Source organism: Camelina sativa, chromosome 5 (assembly GCF_000633955.1).
Source record: "Camelina sativa cultivar DH55 chromosome 5, Cs, whole genome shotgun sequence".
Classification (NCBI taxonomy): Eukaryota; Viridiplantae; Streptophyta; class Magnoliopsida; order Brassicales; family Brassicaceae; genus Camelina; species Camelina sativa.
The window spans coordinates 2,121,016-2,142,573 of record NC_025689.1 but is presented as its reverse complement, the minus strand read 5'-3'; the positions used below and the strand labels follow the sequence as shown (position 1 = coordinate 2,142,573).

Here is a 21,558-nt window from a genome sequence, read left to right as displayed (position 1 = left end):
AGATATGTTAATTATCGACTTAGATTGTTCGTAAAGATATGTTAATTATCGACTTATGTTATTATAACCTATCTATGTATGTTGTTGCTAGCTATGTCTCTGCTTTACCCATAATTATACGTACGTTAGCATATCTGGGTGGGTTCCATGAAATAATTAAATGGAAATTACAATGTCAAATACGAAAGATATACATGTATTTTTTGATTATTTTTGTATTAAATTAGAGAAGAGGAAAAAAGTGGCATCAAAACATAAGTAAAATATAAACATGGCATAAGTAAAATAGTTTTACATATGTGTTTTACAAATAAAATAAACTCTTAGATGTTATACCATCCTTTTTTTTTTTTTATGTCCCTTTGAAGTTAGATTACATAGTAGTAGTACCATGTCATATTGGCATATTGCCACGCCATTATGTCAAGATCAATTAGATTTTATCAAATCATTAGCTGTGAACATTAGATGTTTGATTTTGGTTTTGGTCAGACTCAACTACTCGAACACTTGTAATTGCTAATGCACTGACCTGACAAATGCTTGCCCCACACCACGAGTTTGCTTTTCTTTTCCGTCTTTAGTTGGGTTCTTTGTTAACAAGATTAAAAGCCTTTTTTAATTTTCTTTCCGTCTCTATAATTCGTGAGCCAAACTAAGTCTTTGCTTGGCTATGCAACTTGAACTAGGCTACAAGGCGTTTCTTGGTCAATCACTCAATTGTTTTCGCGTTTACCAACCATGTCGGGCCTTGTAATGGGACTCAAACACATACCGATCGATTTCAGACGGTACCTATTGTAAGACCCATAGAAACCACCAAACTCGTACGTTGGTCACATATCGCCGGATCAATTTCTATTTTGGAACCACTTAGATACATAATTGTCGCTTGATCTTCCAATCATATAGTCCCAACGGTTAGTTCGAAAATGTCAAATTTATGATGCCTCTATCACCCTTTTTCTTGTACTCCACTCAATCCTGTTACAAATTCGTCTTGATTCAGTCTCAACTGCAACTAAATTTCATCGCTGCGTTGCACATTACTTTCAATAGACCTTTTAAATTTTCGAACCTCTTATGCCTTTATTAATAACCACCAAATTGCGTTGCACATTGCAAATATACACTAGACGTAGATATCTCTGCAGAGACGTCTATTAGGAGAAACAAGGAGCAATAAATCAAAGAAGAGGTTGCTTGTTTGTCAAGAAATTACAGAAGAAACTCAAAGCTCAGGCTGCATCTTCTCACACTCTTCTCGAATCGACTGGAAAAGCTGGGTCGAGAGGTAACGTTCCCCGAAGCTCGGAAACACAACCTAAAAACCAAGATGCATATATCAACTCACATATCAAATTTTTAACATACATATGATATGATGACTCGCTTACATTTGTTACTCCATACTAGCTAAAACGGTTTCATTGGGATTAATAATTAAATAATAAGCTCCAAGAGCTCTATTATTCTTTCTGGTGACTAGCTAGGGTCAGTTTGGAGATGATGGCAACGCAAGTGTTCATTAGACGTATAAAGGCTAAGGTTCATGATTAATTAACTTAAGAACTGTTTTGTCTATTATTATCCGGTGGTTGGTCATAGATACAGGACTAGGGTTTGGTGAGGGAGATGTGATATAGAAATCTTTCTGATTAAAAGACTAATTAACCAATTCCTATCACCTACCTCCACTAAGAAGTTATGATGAGATACATAGATGAAGAACTTACAGCTATAAGTTTCCCAGCATTTTCAGGTCTCTTTGCAACCTGGATTGCAGCAGCAGCTGCTGCTCCAGAAGATATACCAACCTGAAAAATGTTATAAATCGTTCACTAATCATCACAGATTTCTCATATGCATTCACATTCGTTTACTATCTCCCACTAAGACTTGTTCCCACTGAGAAATAAGTCAAAACAGAAATACAAAAATAGACTAACCAACAAGCCTTCCTGGAGGGCTAGTTGCTTCGCAGTTTCAATTGCTTCCTCACTGGAAATCTGATCAGAAGCAAGGAAACAGGTGACGTTTGGATCGTACTCTTTCATGCTCAGGCCATTTATATTTGTATGTCAACGGATAAGTTAAAAAGGAAAACAGTGTCTTGCTGAAGGTGAACGAGATGACTATATAATTTAAGGAACCAAACTAACAGATCATACCGCTATGTACTCATCTACAATAGTCAGATCCAAATTCTTGGGTACAAATCCAGCTCCTATTCCTTGAATCTTGTGAGGTCCTGCATTTTCAAATACAAGTTAAAAGAAACGTAGAGTTACAGAATAACATGTCAGAGAAACAAGGAAACGAAATCAATGCTTTACCGGGTTTTCCACCAGAGAGAATAGCACTCTCCGTGGGTTCTACACCAATGACCTGGTACACGTAAACATTAACTAATTAAAAATAACTTTTACTACTTCATTGAACAACCTATCTCTAATTATAGAGGCTATGTATTCCAGCTGATATGCTACAAGCCCCATTGCTATTATGTACCTTAAATTCGGGTTTTCTTTCTTTGATAAATCGACCGACACCAGTTACAGTTCCACCGGTTCCAATTCCAGCAACCAATATATCCACTTTGCCTCTAGTGTCTTCCCAAATCTCAGGACCAGTAGTCTCATAATGAATCTGCAAATTCTTTAAATTAATACACTAACAGATACTTGCAGCTTAAATAAGTGGAACCAGAGAGTTTAACAGATTATCATGGGGATTTAATAGTAAATGTCGTAGAAACAAAAATCTTGATACCAGACGAGTTTCAATATTTTCCGTAACTAAGCCCTTCACATTCTCCTCTTATGGTTCAAAACTAGAGGTAAGACTAGCTCATGATTCATGTCACACGTCGAAACATCATGAGAAGATAAGTAATTGCAAACCTTGGGATTGGCAGGGTTGTCAAATTGTTGTAGCATGTAGGAGTTGGGAGTGTTCTTCAATATTTCTTCAGCCTTTTGAATTGCTCCGGTCATACCTTTTGCAGGTTCAGTTAACACAAGTTCGGCTCCAAATGCCCTCAAAAGAACACGCCTTTCCAAACTCATTGATGCGGGCATGGTCAAAATAAGTTTATAGCCTTTTGAAGCAGCAATGAACGCAAGGCCAATCCCTGTGTTTCCACTTGTCGATTCCACAAGAACACTCTAAAAACGTGTAACAAGAAAAGAAAAAGTTAGAGAGGGGCTTGACACACTAAGACTAATAAACTTGATACACTACAACATCTATCGTAGGTGAGTACTCATTCTAACTTCTTAACAACAAGAAAGGTCAAATCCATTATACCTTTCCAGGTGTTATAAGTCCCTTTTCTTCAGCATCAGTAATCATACTATACCCAATCCTGAAATCACCATAGCAACAAAAGCTCAACATAGATACAATATGTAAAGATAGCAAACCAAAATTAAATCGGTAAGACAGTACCTATCCTTGACACTACAACAAGGTTCCATAATCTCAAGCTTAGCAGCAACACTTGCAACACAACCCTTGACTATATTGTTCAAGTAAACCATTGGAGTCTTCCCAATAAGCTGAATCAATTTCAGGAAAATAAGATTAAACAACGAAATCAAAAGGAGATAAAAAAAAGAAGTCAAATTCACAATCCTAAAGGCTTAGTTGTTTCTCAATTTAGCTTTCCCTCTCTATTTCTATTCAGATGTAATCAAAAAACACCAATTCAAACCTGAGCAGCATTCTCGGCAATATTGAGCCCTTCAACACCAGCTTCGGGCTTAACGGACACAGCCTTGCACACAACATCGAAACACCTCCGGCTCTGTCTCTTGAGCGTGAGAGCAGCCGAGAAAACATCGGAAGAAGTAGCCGCCTTTCTAGAGGATAAGGAGACAGAAGAGAGCTCAGGCGAATATTTGAAAGGTCGGTGGCGAGAAGTCAACGGGTTAAGGAGAAAAGCAGAGGAAGATGTCGCCGCCATGATTTGATCTTTTTGCCTCAATGTATCTTCCTCACTTTCCCGATATTGTACACAGAGGAGAAGGTGAGAGAGAGAGAGAGAGATGCGGTTTAAACTTGAAGAGACACTGATGAGATCGCACTGTAGTTCCCAAACGACATCGCTTTTGTAGAGTTAAAAAAAAAAAAGTCAATCAATTTGGCATCTTTTTACTGAATTTTATCTTTTTCTTGGAATGGTAAAACAGAGCATCTGGAGAAAAGAAACAAACTTTGAGATAAAAATTCAGGAAAGGTTTGATTTTTTTGGTTTTAAACAATCTCACCAACCTAGTAGTCTGATAAGGAGGTGAATATAGAGCACATGTTCATCTTCATCATCATGCAGCCTTACCAAGCTCTCAAAGGTCAAATCAAATCTTTCTGAATCTTTTTTTTTTTTGTTCCTTGCCTTCTTTTAATTTCTGAGTAGCTGTTAAAGTTATTACAAAGTTTTCGAAACAGAAAAAAGTATCAATTTTTAGTGTAGAAAGGTACTTGTCGTTATCTCTGTGTTTCTATGATTCAGATAAAATCAAACCCAGATTGGAATTTGCGATTTTAGCAAAGCTATAGATTTTGGATTTCGGATGTTTCTCTACCAGTTAAAACTGTGATTGCCATTATCATTTGCTCTGTTTGTCATAGTTGTTTTGTTTGCTCTAATTGCAGATTAGAATTTGCGGTTGGGTCATCTGTTAAGCTCGGTTTACTCTTCCTGGAACATCGATTGTATTGAGGTTTACTATTCAGGACGTTCTTGTAATATTGGGTCAAAGATGTCTGCAGAGGAGAAGAACCTTATAGAGATCTTGGAGGAAGGTCACAAAGTAGATGTTGTTAAGTACATTGATTATGTCAGTGCCCCTCAAGCTGGTGCTATAGCGACGTTCTCAGGAACTACAAGAGACATGTTCGAGGGCAAGACAGTGTTGGAGCTACGCTATGAAGCATATGTGCCAATGGCCACACGATGCCTCAGCTCGATCTGTACAACCGCTAGATCAACTTGGGACATTCACAAGATTGCAGTTGCTCACCGTTTGGGACCAGTTCCGGTTGGAGAAACTAGTGTGTTCATCGCGGTCTCATCTGTTCACCGTGCGGATGGTTTGGATGCTTGCAAGTTCTTGATTGACGAGTTGAAGGCAACGGTTCCGATTTGGAAGAAAGAGGTTTACACTAATGGAGAGATTTGGAAGGAGAATTCTGAGTTTATGGAGAAAAGATTGGAACTTGCAGAGAAAAGAGACAGCTTAGTGAAGAAACCTGTGACTGAAGAACATAAAAGAGGTTGCTGTGGAAGTAAAGTTAGAGTAGAAGAAGATGAAGCATAAAGATATTACAGGACATAACAAATCTTCTTCTTGATTACTTGTAGCAAAAGAGCAATGTTTCGTTTTTTCTCTTAATAAACAAAATGTCTTAAAGCACATTGTTGAATCTAAAAGACTTCATATTCAAATAAGTCGCAAAGGTCTCTCAGCTTTAAAACTTTAGATCTCTCCCAAGTAGATGTTTTTATCACTACTGCAAGATCCAATGATAGGCTCGGTTGGGTGAAAAACACACTCATTGACAGAGCCAGTATGGCCGGGGAGCTTATACAGAATACGCCGACTTGTTGTGTCCCATATGTGAACCATACGGTCTGCACTACCAGCAGTGACTTTGGTACCATCAGGTGACCATGAACATTTCAGTAGGTTCTTCTCAAAGTTGTGTTGATGCCCATCAAAGATCTTTACACATCGGTTCTGTGGAGCATAAGGACGCATGTCCCACACGCAAAGCTTGTTGTCCATTCCATTGGTGAGAAGGTAGGAACCGTCTGGACTTAAGCTCATACCTGTGATTGTATCTTCATGGCCCTCAAGTGTCATTGTGGCTTCACCTTTTCGCAAGTCCCAAACTTTAACATCATTGTCTACACCACCAGTGAAAATCTTATCAGCTGCATCAGAGAAACTAACGGCTGTGATTTGGTATTTATCAGGAAATGTTTGTATGGCTCCTCTTTGACGCATGTCCCAAAGCTTAGCAGTTCCATCGTCAGATCCACTGATGATAAGCGGTGGTCCTCTACGAGTGGGACAGCAAGAATTCACAAACGAAGAATGCTCAGCCATCTTCTTGATTTGCTTCCCAGTTTCAACATCCCATGCTCTGACAGTTTTATCCGGACTGGCTGATACAATCTGAGAGCCATCACTGGTCCAATGAAGATCAAGGATGGCGTTCTTGTGACCTTTCAAAACCATGAAGTTTTTGCAGTCCCCGTGAACTCTCCAGAGGAAGATTTCCCTATCATGGGATCCAGATGCAATCAGAGTTCCAGCTGGATTGAACTTCATGGTATAGACAGCACTTGGATGCCCACTTAGCAACATGATAGGTGCTTCCAAGCTCGATGTCCGGTTCTTGCCAATGGGACCAGGTCCTTGAGGAGCATTGTGTGGGACAGTAGACCATTCCATAGGCCTAGGACCTGACAAAGCGTTTTCATTCTCTCTTGGCATGATCTCCATCTTAGCCTCCTTTTCACTGTAAACCGAGTTATAACCTGCATACCATGAGAAAAAGGAATTAGTAGATTGATTAGATTATATCAACATTCACACAGAGCTTTACAGATATCAAATTTTCAAGCCATTACTCAATACTGCATTCCAAAATCAAAATATTAAACACCAAGAAGAATAAAGAAACCTGCACAACCCAAGTAAAGCTTACAAAAGCAACATGGTGCAATATTTGCTATTTGAATTAGAGTATTGTCTCATTACTAGTTACTAGAGTTAAACTTGGAAACGACTGTCAACAGTTTCAAGATTTTTTCGCTGTTCCTATACAAATAAGCACACCCTAACTTGTATCTGAGATACACACGCAAGCCGCAAGGGTATAAACACAGATCATAAAGAAATCAAAATCGCTCTAAAGCTTGAGGTTTTGCACCAGAGACTACAAAGGACATTACGTCCAGTTACATAGATCTCACAGATCAATTTTGACATATTACATCCAATAGAATCGGAGAAAACAACTATGAATCTATAAGCTAAGAACACGATTCGTCAAACTCGAAACAAAAATTCCTAACCCCAGCTCTAAATACATATAGGACTGTGACGAGTTGAAGAAAAATAAGCTTTAGTAGATACCAAAATTTTCAGCAGAAGACTTCACAGAACGAAATTGCGTAATAGAGAAACCCTAACATCGTTCGTTACAGAGAAAGAAATAACGTACCGAAGTCGAAGGTAGGTGTGAGACAGAGAGAGGCACGAATCGCTCGGTGTCGTTTGCAAAGTTACCGGAACCCTAAAACCCAGAGAGAAGAGCTCGCGAGAATAGAGCAAGTGAGAGATTCAGAAAAAGTTAAAGAGAAGAAGTCTGTATTTCTATTTCGATCGGGTTAATTTGCAAAATACTGATAAGACCTTTATATTTTTTAATTAACGTCAGATTGAACCCGATACTATTCTTTTTATCAAAAACAACCCATCTCCTTCTTTTTTTTTTTTTTTGATAATCCAGGTATCCAAAGCCCAGTGGGCCCTGACTAGCCCACTAGTCCGAAGGCTTGGCGTGCGTCCCGAAGGCGGCAAGAGTGGTTCCTGGAGGCCGCATAGCCCAATGTTAAATTTTTCTGCGGTGGCCACTTAAGGTGTTTGCAGCCGTGGGGATTCGAACCCGGGAATATTGGGAATCTCACCCTCAGCCCGAAATCCATCCTACCACTAGCCCACCTATGAGTGGTTACCCATCTCCTTCATCTTTTGAGCTTTCCAAGTTCCAACTCTTTCTTGATTGATTTTTGACGGAGCAACAGATTATTTTTATCTATAGCCAAACCTTATAACAAACATATAGGTACAAGACTATGATAAAGTTATGTCAAGAACATTAAAACCATGTCCTGATCAGAATTCTCTTGTTTAAAACACTGTATTAGGAGGGATTGGACTGAGACTCAAACACAGATACCAATCTGACGAACGAGAGTGAAGTAAAGAACTTGGAAGACAAAGATAAACAACAACGGGTTTGGTTGGACATATCAAGCCGGTGAGGATTACATTAGACCTTAGATGGAACATTGGTGTTGGTCTCAACTGGTTTTTGGCCTTCGAACTTGTCAATAGCCACCTGAAGTTCATCCGTGCCACCAACAGCCCTCATTGTGTAGAAGTATACCCCAAAAACAAAAACCGTTAATCCACCCGCTACAACCGTGTTCTTGCTTTTTGGACCAAGGTAACTAAAACCTGGAAATCCCGCCATTGTTTTCAAAGTCTTTAAACCTGCAACATTCAAGAAAGTGTAAAAATTGTCACATGTTGCAGAACAGACCCAAGTATGAGAAAGTCTTAGCTAACTGTTCTATCTTCACACATCACAGTTTCATAAATAGTAAGGATGACTAACTAGAGAGAACTCTGAAGCATGTATATAACAATGAGACTATAGAAGCTCTGAGGAATCGTAGAACACTGACATATATTGTTCACATACTGAAAACAGAAAGATCCAAATCGATTGAATATAAAGACATTTCCAATTGTTAATGCTCATCCTAAGAACTACAAGGTCAAGATAAAGTGACAGTGCTCTAAGCACAACAAAATCAAAGATGAGCAACATCATGGTGTGAAGATTGCAAAACATTACAGCAAAACAGAACTCTTCTTTTGCATTATAATGGAGACTGGATAGAACAATTCAATCAGCTGCTCACCAAGTGCATCAGTCTAAACATAATTGTTCACAAGCTTATAACAATCGGCGCAAATCAGATGCTTTTTTAGCTTCCAATTAATCATCAATCACAGTCAAAATCAAAATTAAAGCAGAAATAAAGGCATTATAGACTCTAATTCTACATCTACAAATCCAAAGCTAGCATCTTATGATCCCAACCGATAAAAGTTCTCAAACCAGATCAAGATGCCAAAAATGAAACTAGAGCAGAATCTATCAGTTAAAAATTGGATCTTTTGAACAAATGAGTCCAGAGGATCACAAAATTAAAATGGAAACGAACCTGATGCTTTACGTTTTCACAGATAACTCGAAAAATCCGATTGAGATACAGAAAGCTGATATTTTTTTTTTTGGTTCCACAGAGAATACGACAGAAGCCTAACGTTTCCCTATATAGGTGACAAATGGTTCTCTCAGTGTCGTGGCCACTTGCCTATCTATCGAAACCCTAAACCCAAGTAAATGAATGAGCTCGCGTGAAAGAGGGATCGATTCAGAAACTAAGTCGTCTCGAGTTCGAACCCAACTGTAACACAATAGAAGAAGATATTTATTTTCTGAAAAATATTTGATTAGATCCTTGTATTTTTGGAATACTTTCAAATCGAACTATCATATCTTTTATCACCAATATGGCCCCACAGCCAAGCATGTTTCATGCTTTGACCTCAATCACACTATAGGTACAAAATTTTCAATCTTTTCTTCGATCTATCGAAGAAATCATATTCTGATAACTTAATATATGATGCTTGATTAGTAAATAAAAAAATGTATTGTTCAAATTAGATCAGAGTTTTGATAAATTTAGTTAATATATTTTTGTATTTAATATTTGTACTTATCTTTTAAGCTACCTAAACTTTATAAATTTTTAGGTTAATGATCGCAAAATTAAAGTATAACCATACAAAATAGTATCAATGATTATAATAGCTACAACATATTCCGATAACTTAATATATGATGTTTGATTAGCAAAAAAAAAAAATGTAGCGTTCCAATTAGATCAAGTTTTGATAAATTTAATTAAGATATTTTGTATTTAATATTTGTATTTGTCTTTTCAGCTGCCTAAAACTTATAAATTTTTAGGTTAATAAAATGATCGCAAAATTTAAGTACAACCATACAAAATAGTATCAATGATAATAATAGCTACAACATATTCAGATAACTTAATATATGGTGCATGATTAGCAAAAAAAAATATGTATTGTTCCAATTAGATCAAGTTTTGGTAAATTTAATTAATATATTTTTGTATTTCATATTTGTACTTGTCTTTTAAGCTACCTAAAATTTATAAATTTTTAGGTTAATAAAATGATCGCAAAATTTAACTACAACCATACAAAATCGTATCAATGATGATAATAGCTACAACATATTCCGATAACTTAACATATGGTGCTTGATTAGCAAAAAAAAAATGTATTGTTCCAATTAGATCAAGTTTTGATAAATTTAATTAATATATTTTTGTATTTAATATTTGTACTTGTCTTTTAAGCTACCTAAAATTTATAAATTTTTAGGTTAATAAAATGATCACAAAATTAAAGTACAACCATACAAAATAGTATCAATGATGATAATAGCTACAACATATTCCGATAACTTAATATATGATGCTTGATTAGCAAAAACAAAAATATGTATTTTTTCAATTTGATCAAGTTTTGATAAATTAAATTAAGATATTTTTGTATTTAATATTAGTAATTGTCTTTTAAGCTACCTAAATTTATAAATTTTTAGGTTAATAAAATGATCGCAAAATTTAACTACAACCATACAAAATCGTATCAATGATGATAATAGCTACAACATATTCCGATAACTTAACATATGGTGCTTGATTAGCAAAAAAAAAATGTATTGTTCCAATTAGATCAAGTTTTGATAAATTTAATTAATATATTTTTGTATTTAATATTTGTACTTGTCTTTTAAGCTACCTAAAATTTATAAATTTTTAGATTAATAAAATGATCACAAAATTAAAGTACAACCATACAAAATAGTATCAATGATGATAATAGCTACAACATATTCCGATAACTTAATATATGATGCTTGATTAGCAAAAACAAAAATATGTATTTTTTCAATTTGATCAAGTTTTGATAAATTAAATTAAGATATTTTTGTATTTAATATTAGTAATTGTCTTTTAAGCTACCTAAATTTATAAATTTTTAGGTTAATAAAATGATCGCAAAATTTAACTACAACCATACAAAATCGTATCAATGATGATAATAGCTACAACATATTCCGATAACTTAACATATGGTGCTTGATTAGCAAAAAAAAAATGTATTGTTCCAATTAGATCAAGTTTTGATAAATTTAATTAATATATTTTTGTATTTAATATTTGTACTTGTCTTTTAAGCTACCTAAAATTTATAAATTTTTAGGTTAATAAAATGATCACAAAATTAAAGTACAACCATACAAAATAGTATCAATGATGATAATAGCTACAACATATTCCGATAACTTAATATATGATGCTTGATTAGCAAAAAAAATGTATTGTTCCGATTAGATCAAGTTTTGATAAATTTAATTAAGATACTTTTGTAATTTAATATTTGTACTACCTAAAATTTATAAATTTTTAGGTTAATAAAATGATCACAAAATTTAAGTACAACCATACAAAATAGTATCAATGATGATAATAGCTACAACATATTCCGATAACTTAATATATGGTGCTTGATTAGCAAAAAAAAATGTATTGTTCCAATTAGATCAAGTTTTGATAAATTTAATTAATATATATTTATATATAATATTTGTATTTGTCTTTTAAGCTACCTAAAATTTATAAATTTTTAGGTTAATAAAATGATCACAAAATTAAAATACAACCATACAAAATAGTATCAATGATGATAATAGCTACAACATATTCCGATAACTTAATATATGGTGCTTGATTAGCAAAAAAAAATGTATTGTTCCAATTAGATCAAGTTTTAATAAATGTAATTAAGATATTTTTGTATTTAATATTTGTACTTGTCTTTTAAGCTACCTAAAATTTATAAATTTTTAGGTTAATAAAATGATCGCAAAATTTAAGTACAACCATACAAAATAATATCAATGGTGATAATAGTTACAGCATATTCCGATAACTTAATATATGGTGCTTGATTAGCAAAAAAATGTATTGTTCCAATTAGATCGCAGTTTCAATAAATTTAATTAATATATTTATGTATTTAATATTTTTACGTGTCTTTCAAGCTATGTAAAATTAATAAATTTTTAGGTTACTAAAATGATTGCAAAATTAAAGTACAACCAAACAAAATAATATCAATGATGATAATAGTTACAACATATTCTGATAACTTAATATATGGTGCTTGATTAGCAAAAAAATGTATTGTTCCAATTAGATCGCAGTTTCAATGAATTTAATTAATATATTTATGTATTTAATATTTTTACGTGTCTTTCAAGCTACGTAAAACTTAGAAATTTTAAATTTACTAAAATGATCACAAAATCAAAGTACAACCGAAGAAAATAATATCAATGATGATAATAGTTACATCATATTCCGATAACTTAATATCAATGATGATTAACTTAATATATGGTGCTTTTTTAATTGTTTCAAAAGTTTGATATTTTAAAAACTTAAAAACTTTGTATTACTATTATATAATCTTTATATTTCTCCATTGTTGGAATCAGAAGTCTTAGTTACGATCTTTCATGTAACCAAAACCATCACAAAATTAAAGTACAACCGAACAAAATTACATCAATGATAATAGTTACATTAATTTGTGATTCTCTTCACCCAACATTTACTTAACAATCTTTCAAATAACGAAAACTATCGCAAAATTAAAGTACAACCGAACAAAATGATATCAATAGTAATTCTTAATGATACTATCATTAAAAACCCTTGTTAATGAAAAGATTATCATAATTATTAAAACCAAAGAATTTGTAGAAACAAGGAAATCAATGAATGATATATGAACTTATAAGTATTAGTCAATCTCAAAACTCAAAAGAATTTTTAACGAGTGTTAAATCATTAGGAAGGATTAAACGGTGAGCTTTGCTAAGACATTTGGAAACCCATTAATAGATCCGTCCGTACGTATATAACACGCGAGAGAGAGAGCACATGACTGTCACTTGTTGTCTCTCAGATCTGTTTTGACCCCAAAAACCAAAACCAAAACCAAAACCAAAGAAAATCAATTTTTCTCCTTTCATTCATTCTCTCATTCATATTCATTCACTCACCCCCAAATTAAAAAAAAAAAAAAAAAAAAAAAAAAAAAANAAAAAAAACAAGATTTTTAATTTACCTCTTCCTCCTCGATCCACACCAACCTCCAAAAAGCTTTAATCTTTACCGGTCATGGACGGTGGTTCAAATCAACCAGCGGCTGATACAGAGATGACGGAAGCTCCTGTTGGTGTTTCCGCCGCGGCTCCTTCTCCTCAGATGCCAGGGATTGAGAATATCCCGGCGACTCTTAGCCATGGTGGTACGTTTATCCAGTATAACATATTTGGAAACATCTTCGAGGTCACCGCCAAGTATAAGCCTCCGATCCTGCCTATTGGCAAAGGTGCTTATGGCATCGTTTGGTAATTTCATTTTCTCCGATTCTTTGTTTTCAATTTTCGTTTTTTAATTGAATAAAGAAAAAAAGATATGTTTTTTTTTTGTGGATTGGGTTTGGTAAAGTTGCCTACTTTTTTTTTTTTTTTTTGTGATCCGAAATTTGTAAAATTGATTGATGGATGGGTGTGTAACGTTTTTGAGCTTTAATATGGATTGGGGTCTGGTGGTATTTAATGAAAGATTTATCCTTTTTTTTGTGTGATTTTTTTGCAGTTCGGCTATGAACTCTGAAACTAATGAGAGCGTTGCAATCAAGAAAATTGCTAACGCTTTCGACAATAAGATTGATGCAAAGAGGACTCTCCGTGAGATCAAGCTGCTTCGTCACATGGATCATGAAAATGTCAGTTTTTTTTTTTCTTTTAAACTAAGAGTCATCTGTTTATAGCCTTATTGTAGAGAGCTTAATAGGATTGTAGATTCATATACACTTGAAACATGGTAACCACTAGTTTAATTCAAAAAAATTTAGGTAAATAGCTGTGCAAAATCTTGTATAGGTGTTTTGTGCATGAATGTTTTCACATAACATTTAGATTTAAGGGAATATACATGAATGTTGATAGTATATGTGCGTGCATTCTTTTGTGGTTTGATTTGGATGGTTTAGCCCTTATATGGTAGTATGATCTTTTTCTATCTGTTCTAGAAATCGAATAGCAAAATATAAGCGTTTTTACCATGTTGGCGTTTGCTACGTGTAAACCTTTTTCCGATTGATATAACAGTTACCATATTTTTCTTATATCAGATTGTTGCTATCAGAGACATAATCCCACCACCATTAAGAAACGCTTTCAACGATGTTTACATCGCGTATGAGCTAATGGACACTGATCTCCATCAAATCATACGGTCTAATCAAGCATTATCCGAAGAACATTGCCAGGTTTTGAGTTTTTGAGATTGCTTTTGTTTAACCAATAACTCGACTTGAAAACCTGAACTAACTCAAGTTTCCCTTTTTTACATTGTGCAGTATTTTCTTTACCAGATCCTTCGTGGCTTGAAATACATTCATTCCGCAAATGTGCTTCACAGGGATTTGAAACCAAGTAATCTCCTCCTGAACGCAAACTGCGACCTAAAAATCTGCGATTTTGGGCTAGCTCGAGTCACTTCCGAGAGTGATTTCATGACTGAGTATGTTGTCACAAGATGGTACCGTGCACCAGAGCTGCTCTTAAACTCTTCTGATTATACTGCAGCTATCGATGTTTGGTCTGTAGGCTGTATTTTCATGGAGTTAATGGACCGTAAGCCACTCTTCCCTGGACGGGATCATGTCCATCAGCTTCGCTTGCTCATGGAGGTAAAGTAGTAACCCTTCTTTGACCAAAAAAAACAAAAGCCTCGATGTTGTACACTTAAAGAAACTTATTGAAACAAATTTCTTTTTTTGCAGCTCATAGGAACTCCATCAGAAGAAGAGCTTGAGTTCTTGAACGAAAACGCAAAGCGATACATCAGACAACTTCCACCGTATCCTCGCCAATCCATTACTGATAAGTTCCCAACAGTGCATCCTTTAGCTATAGACCTTATCGAGAAGATGTTAACATTTGATCCTAGACGGAGAATCACAGGTCAGTCCCAAAACCTCTATACCATTTTTTAACTTCCAAAAATAACAAGGAGTTGTTGATTATTCAAGAGTCAGTAGTGATCACCTCTTCTTGATTTCTTGATTTCAGTTTTAGACGCACTGGCACATCCATACCTGAACTCGTTGCACGACATAAGCGATGAGCCAGAGTGTACGTCACCTTTCAACTTTGATTTTGAAAACCACGCACTCTCAGAGGAGCAGATGAAGGAACTCATCTACCGTGAGGCGCTTGCTTTCAATCCTGAATATCATCAAATAGTTTGAAGAAGAGCATTTGGGAGATGAAGATGAGAGATATGGGTTTGGTTTAATTTGGTCTGGACAACATTCTTGAAAGGAGGAGGAAGATCATTGTTTGTCTTTTGTGTATACTTGTGAAAGATGTTTGAAGGGGATCGGGGCTCATCAAACTTTTTTTCTTTTCAGTCTTTTGGATAATTTCTTCTTTTTTTCCTTTTCCGTATTTGTAATTTGCCCTCATTTTGTTGTTGCAGCTATTTAAGACTTAAATTGTCTCAGAAATAGTTTTCATGTGTTATGATAGCCCACCTTTATTAGTCTCTACATGTTTGCCAATATCGTCAACTTTCTTGTTTTATAAAACATACGGATACGCGTACATCATTGCAATTTTGAATCCAGCGTAACAAATTGTAGAACTGTAACTATTGCAGGAAGATGAGAATAGTACACATTTGCTGAACACAAATCTCAAGTCTTTGCAATGTGTCAACTCTTAAGACTGCCAAAGAATTTCGATAGCGGTATAGGACCATCATCATCCTCATCTTTACTTTGGCTTTGAATGTATGCCTCTAGATTTGTGTTTCCTCTCCCTTTTTGATCTTTTAGAACTTGACCTTGATTTCCTAGATTCCTCTTCGTCACTACTTGATGATTCAGAGGATGAGCTTGAGTCAGATGATCGCCTTCTCGAATGCTGTATTTAAAAAAAAACACAATGCATGTTAACAGAAGCTACGCTACAAGCCAACAAAGTTATAGGAGTTGCTCAGACTAAACTCGATGCAAATTGTTTTAAGCACCTTTCTCTTTTTGCTTCTCTTTCTCTTTGAATCTCTTTCCTTTCTATCTGTGAGATCTCTCTCCTTCTTATCTGTAAGATCATAGAGCATATCAGAGAAGTTAGACGCAAATTGGAGATTGTCTGACATAGAGAAAGCAAAGACTCAATTTATTGTATTTAACCTTTTGTGGATTGATCTGTAGAATAGTTCCTTCCCTTAGAGAGCTTCATTGCCCTTTCAGCATCCAGCTGAGCTCTATACTCACGCATCAGTTTATCAGTATCTGCTTCATGTTCCCCCTTTTTCAATTCTTCTTCCTATAAGAGACGGTCACATAAGTATATATAATGAAAATCATTTCTTATCTGTCATAAACACAACGTAAACTATTTAATATAAGAAGAACACTATATACCTTTTGCTTCTTCTTATACTCTTCCCAAGTAATTGTCTGAGTAGTCTTGAGACTGGCCAAACGTGCAGCATGCCACTCTGGTGTATGAAATGAACCATCCATCTGCGACTCGCCTCATCAGAAATGTTTCGGTGACAAGACAATGAAGCTTAGACATATAGCAAAGAGGTTATATATACCTCGATCTTAATTAATCCTCCGGAAGTTAGACGGAAAGCTCCATGCACAATTGGTTGGCTCAAAATGAAATGGTGATAAATCAAGCTTTAAAGAGAGCAATGTATGTGGTCTCGATGGACTTTTACATACATGATCATGAAGGCTTGGTTAATTAAGTAGATTGGTGCTCGTTCCATTCCACTTTAAAGGGTCTCATTGATCGCATTATTAAAGACTTTTTCAAGATAGCAATAAAGAGGCTGATAGGATCGGTAGTCAAAGAATGTTCTAAAAGAAGTGTGTACTAAGGTTCTATTGCATTGTGCTGGATTGGTTAGAATTGTATATTATGGCTGATAAGTCTATGTTGTTCTTAAATACTGGAGTAGTAATAATGACAAGTAGGTGTTGATCGGAAAAGCAAAAGAAAAAAAAACAATAACGGGCATTATAGTTTATTAATGGGCCTAAAGATACATGAGGTCACGAGCTTATTATACAAATGCCAAATTTTACGTATTTAAACATAAGATTTCTTAGTTTTTTTTAAGGTAGATAGATATCTTTTTAAAAGGAACTACAATCATTTTTTTCGTGAATTATTCAAGTGAAATTTAGAAAAAAAAACAAAGAGAAAAACTAGATGAAGCAACATATTGGAGCACTTGGCTTTGGCTTTCTTATTTTTTTGCAACTTTTTCTCCTTTTTGTTTAAGCTATTCTTTTACTTTTTTTTCCCCCACAAAAATCCAATTTTAATGCAAAAGATTTTGCCTTTCACGTCGTTTGGAGCACGATCCACTCTTTAAAAAGGAGCACGATCCACTCTTTAAAAAGGGTATATTTTCTCACATATATACCCTCAAAAGGTTGCTTATTATATATGCATGCTTTTCAATTATATCTCACTTTGCCTTCAAAATAATTTGAAAAATGTCTCGCTTTCAAATCACTGACAATAATAATAAGCTCCTGTTTTACTTTGTTCTGTAGTTTCAAAACGTTACTACTTTATACTACTATTATATAATTTGTTTGTCAACTTTATTTTTTATTTTCAGTACATAAAATCATAGCTTTTCTCTCCAAAGTTGTTCTCATTAAAGAACATACTCCTATAAAATACAAATTCACGTTTGAAATGATGCAAAACAATCATATTTGAACACAATAAATAGTGATAGAGATACTTCATAATTCATTTGTACAGTTAGGTTTGTATGATTTGAATTGATTAATGGACCTTAAAAGGTAAACATCGTAATTTAAGTAGGGAAAACCGGAACAGGAGATAGCCGGTTGAAGAAGAGTGTTTACATTTTACAAAGAGATGAAGAAGACTGACACGTGTCTATAAAGAAACAAAGTGGGGTGACTCACTGAAACGTTCTGGATTTGCGTGATTCACGGGTTCACAGTAAAAATAAAAAAAGACTTCGTCGTGTAGCTCTATCTCTGTATACGCTCTTCTGTACTCAGTTTTTGTTGCTCCCTAGCTCGGACTATTTATATTTCTCACCGACGATTCTTTTCTACGTCGTCGTTTTTAGTTCGCCTGTAGCATATATAGTTTATACTTTAATTTTACCCTGAAGATGATAAACAATAGTTTAATTGTGTGGTCAGTGAAACCTTTTTTCAACAGAGAGAATGTTTTGCACCCCACCTATTAAGATGCTTACTGATTAAGTTAATCGAAAGAATGTAATTAAACTATTTGGAGTATAATAGTTGATACTTTTATTGACCAAAACCTAAGTGGGATAATTCAAATTGTAGTCCCTTAATTGTTGTATAAAATAAAGTAAGAGGTAAAGTTTAAAAACAAGTAATAAATAAAGGAAGTGAAAAGTGAAAATTTCTAAGAGACAGAAGAGAATCTTTGGAGAAGTGGGAAAATGATGCATATCCCAACACTTTTTTTTGTTACTTGCAAATTTGTAATTATATACACTGCCAGTGTATAGTGTATAGTGTCTACTTTTTTCTTTCTTTTTGCCAAATATCAAAAACTAGCTAAAATGTTTCCAATAGATGTATACGAGGAGCAATTAAAAGTTGGAACAATTTCGATTAATTTTTTTTTTTTTTTTTTTGTAGACCACAACAGGCCGGCCCATTAACCTAATCCCTACATTCGTAGGGAGCGAAACTCGATCCCTGGTGTAATGGTGCCTTGTACATTAAAGACTTACCTTTGACCACTGCACAAAAGTCACTTCACAATCTTTATTTCGATTAATGTTTTTGTTATCACAATCTTTATTTTTATTTTTTTACGTACGTTAGGATATTCAATAATAGGTCATGGGTGGACAATAAATTTCAGATTAATACCGCCGACCAAATAAATCCATTGGCCATCTTTTTTAATTGTCACGATGTATATCAATCGGCTCTGCGACATTGAATTTGTATTCATTGCATGACCAAAGCTAACATTTCGGTTGAAGTGTAATCAGTTAATACTACTAGAATGCGCAAATGCAGTAATTAGACTTCTCTTCATTATGCAAAAACGTATCTTTGTTTGTCTCAATATATTCGGTTTCTTTATTACATAAACAATGTGGTTGTGTTGTGTTGGAACGCTATTCAGTACACAGTACACACTCCAAAAAGATTTTGAGGAGCCATTAAATTTTCACCATTTCAATACTATTACAATAGCAACAAGAAGAGGAAGAAACTACTATAACATGTTTAACTAATCAAGGTAGTGAAGTAGTCACAATCAAGATCTTTAAAATCTTACTAGTAGGAAGTACTAATAATTAACAGTAAAAAGTATACTAATCACGTCATAATCGTGAAACAAACTATTGTTTCTAATTGAAGAAAATCAAAGTTGAGAAAAGATGTCCACCGCTATTAATTATTACACCAATCATGCATTACTATCGAAATTCGATCTTTCTGCTAACAATTGGTCCAACACAACACCATATCATTTAATTTTTGTTTTGAAACAAATTAATGATTCAAAATTAAAATGTTGGATTATTAAATAATTCGATTTTACAGATACAAAAATTTAAAGCTATTTTTGGATAAGATAAAACGTGGAAATAAATAAACCAATTTCTCAATTAAATCAAATAAATATTTTAAGTAATGACACCTATATGCTACTTACTATTCCCTCCAATTTCTGTCCTCGTAAAGACCAAACTTTTTTTTTTTTTGGTTAGTGATACACAGTGGGCTAATAGTGTATCTCTCCTTCTCTCTCTTCATCGACCAAACCAAGCGCTTCTTCAACACTCTTGTCTTTGTTTTTCTCCAATGTCAGATTTTGAATGCCACAACAACAACAACAACAAGCCCTAGAACTAGTTTTGTGTTTGTGTTTTCGGGTGAAAAACGTAAGAAATGACTAATATACCCTTCTGTTCAATCTTGGCCGTTCTCTGTTTCTTCTCTTCCTCCTCCACGGCCGATCAACGTCTCCACTCTCGTCACTTACTTCATCAACCCTTTTTTCCAGTCATAACCGCCGCTCCACCTCCGTATCAACAACCCTCCTCTTCTCAACCTCCGTCTCCTTCCCCACACGCGCATCACCACCATCACAAGAAACAACAACCAGCGGTCCCGCCACCGCCACCGCACGAGAAACATCTTTTTTCCTCCGTCGCAAACCCTCCTCCTCCTCCGCCGTCTCCGCCGCATCGTAACCCTTTTTTTCCTTCTTCAGACCCTGCTTCTACCGCCTCTCACCCTCCTCCCGCACCTCCTCCTCCGGCCTCACTACCTACTTTTCCCGCCAACATCTCTTCTCTCCTCTTCCCAACTCATCAGAACCCTTCCAAACGTCACAGCAACCACTACATCTCCAAGCTCGTCACCATAACCGCCTCAGCCATCTCCGCCGCGGCTCTCCTCTCTCTATTCGCTGTCATTATCATCTTCATCCGCCGAACTCGCCATCGCCGCCGCTCCTCCCGTGCAGACGACACTAAATCCACAAGATCGGACGCTCTTCAGCTCTTCAACGCCTCTCCTTCCGACGGCTCCCTGAAACACAAACAACATCAACAGCCACCCAAGTACACTTCTTCCCACACTTCCTCCGAGTTTCTCTACTTGGGTACTCTAGTAAACTCTCGAAGCGGTGGTTTAGATCAGCAAAAGTCTCCAATCTCCCTCTCCGGCGGTGTCACCGGCGTACTGGAGTTACCTCCTCCAGCTTCGTCGTCTTCATCTTCATCTTACTCACAGTACCAAAAGCTAGGCTCGCCGGAGCTTCGTCCTCTTCCTCCTTTANTCCAGTCATAACCGCCGCTCCACCTCCGTATCAACAACCCTCCTCTTCTCAACCTCCGTCTCCTTCCCCACACGCGCATCACCACCATCACAAGAAACAACAACCAGCGGTCCCGCCACCGCCACCGCACGAGAAACATCTTTTTTCCTCCGTCGCAAACCCTCCTCCTCCTCCGCCGTCTCCGCCGCATCGTAACCCTTTTTTTCCTTCTTCAGACCCTGCTTCTACCGCCTCTCACCCTCCTCCCGCACCTCCTCCTCCGGCCTCACTACCTACTTTTCCCGCCAACATCTCTTCTCTCCTCTTCCCAACTCATCAGAACCCTTCCAAACGTCACAGCAACCACTACATCTCCAAGCTCGTCACCATAACCGCCTCAGCCATCTCCGCCGCGGCTCTCCTCTCTCTATTCGCTGTCATTATCATCTTCATCCGCCGAACTCGCCATCGCCGCCGCTCCTCCCGTGCAGACGACACTAAATCCACAAGATCGGACGCTCTTCAGCTCTTCAACGCCTCTCCTTCCGACGGCTCCCTGAAACACAAACAACATCAACAGCCACCCAAGTACACTTCTTCCCACACTTCCTCCGAGTTTCTCTACTTGGGTACTCTAGTAAACTCTCGAAGCGGTGGTTTAGATCAGCA

At 35.8% G+C, this 21,558-nt stretch overlaps 7 protein-coding genes across 9 annotated transcripts in view; 3 read left to right on the top strand and 4 right to left on the bottom strand.

Moving 5' to 3' along the window:
* LOC104784964 (cysteine synthase, chloroplastic/chromoplastic) lies at positions 1,063–4,101 on the bottom strand. The gene is made up of 10 exons (XM_010510077.2): positions 3,716–4,101; positions 3,451–3,560; positions 3,310–3,367; positions 2,904–3,167; positions 2,512–2,649; positions 2,337–2,388; positions 2,172–2,251; positions 1,950–2,009; positions 1,737–1,817; positions 1,063–1,324 (listed from the first exon to the last, which is right to left on the bottom strand). Exons 1-10 carry the CDS (start codon positions 3,965–3,967, stop codon positions 1,232–1,234), a joined length of 1,188 nt encoding a protein of 395 aa, XP_010508379.1. The 5' UTR covers positions 3,968–4,101; the 3' UTR covers positions 1,063–1,231.
* Positions 4,203–5,452, top strand: LOC104784962 (molybdopterin synthase catalytic subunit). The gene is made up of 2 exons (XM_010510075.1): positions 4,203–4,352; positions 4,657–5,452. Exon 2 carries the CDS (start codon positions 4,764–4,766, stop codon positions 5,319–5,321), a length of 558 nt encoding a protein of 185 aa, XP_010508377.1. The 5' UTR covers positions 4,203–4,352; positions 4,657–4,763; the 3' UTR covers positions 5,322–5,452.
* Positions 5,333–7,376, bottom strand: LOC104784963 (U5 small nuclear ribonucleoprotein 40 kDa protein). The gene is made up of 2 exons (XM_010510076.2): positions 7,237–7,376; positions 5,333–6,547 (listed from the first exon to the last, which is right to left on the bottom strand). Exon 2 carries the CDS (start codon positions 6,510–6,512, stop codon positions 5,481–5,483), a length of 1,032 nt encoding a protein of 343 aa, XP_010508378.1. The 5' UTR covers positions 6,513–6,547; positions 7,237–7,376; the 3' UTR covers positions 5,333–5,480.
* Positions 7,872–9,222, bottom strand: LOC109133057. Its single transcript, XM_019245652.1, has 2 exons — positions 9,032–9,222; positions 7,872–8,291 (listed from the first exon to the last, which is right to left on the bottom strand). The coding sequence occupies exon 2, from the start codon at positions 8,269–8,271 to the stop codon at positions 8,068–8,070; it is 204 nt and encodes a 67-aa protein (XP_019101197.1). The 5' UTR covers positions 8,272–8,291; positions 9,032–9,222; the 3' UTR covers positions 7,872–8,067.
* On the top strand, positions 12,954–15,601 carry LOC104784960 (mitogen-activated protein kinase 6). Its single transcript, XM_010510071.2, has 6 exons — positions 12,954–13,395; positions 13,646–13,775; positions 14,184–14,321; positions 14,412–14,744; positions 14,838–15,018; positions 15,127–15,601. Exons 1-6 carry the CDS (start codon positions 13,163–13,165, stop codon positions 15,303–15,305), a joined length of 1,194 nt encoding a protein of 397 aa, XP_010508373.1. The 5' UTR covers positions 12,954–13,162; the 3' UTR covers positions 15,306–15,601.
* Positions 15,489–16,991, bottom strand: LOC104784961 (protein pxr-1). 2 transcript variants are annotated; one of them, XM_010510072.2, is made up of 5 exons: positions 16,664–16,991; positions 16,485–16,586; positions 16,251–16,386; positions 16,088–16,158; positions 15,489–15,981 (listed from the first exon to the last, which is right to left on the bottom strand). In XM_010510072.2, exons 2-5 carry the CDS (start codon positions 16,584–16,586, stop codon positions 15,832–15,834), a joined length of 459 nt encoding a protein of 152 aa, XP_010508374.1. In that variant the 5' UTR covers positions 16,664–16,991; the 3' UTR covers positions 15,489–15,831. The 2 variants fall into 2 exon arrangements, with proteins under 2 accessions (XP_010508374.1, XP_010508376.1); XM_010510074.2 differs by lacking the exon at positions 16,664–16,991 and having other exon boundaries at positions 16,485–16,647.
* LOC104784959 (formin-like protein 2) overlaps positions 19,792–21,558 on the top strand; it is a 6,611-nt gene continuing 4,844 nt past the window's right edge. The window contains exon 1 of one of the 2 annotated variants that reach the window (XM_010510070.2): positions 19,792–20,845. In XM_010510070.2, the coding sequence (XP_010508372.1) occupies positions 20,016–20,845 (830 nt within the window). In that variant the 5' untranslated portion in view covers positions 19,792–20,015. Of the gene's footprint in view, positions 20,905–21,558 lie in introns of both variants that reach the window. The other variant, XM_019245651.1, reaches the window with a different exon arrangement.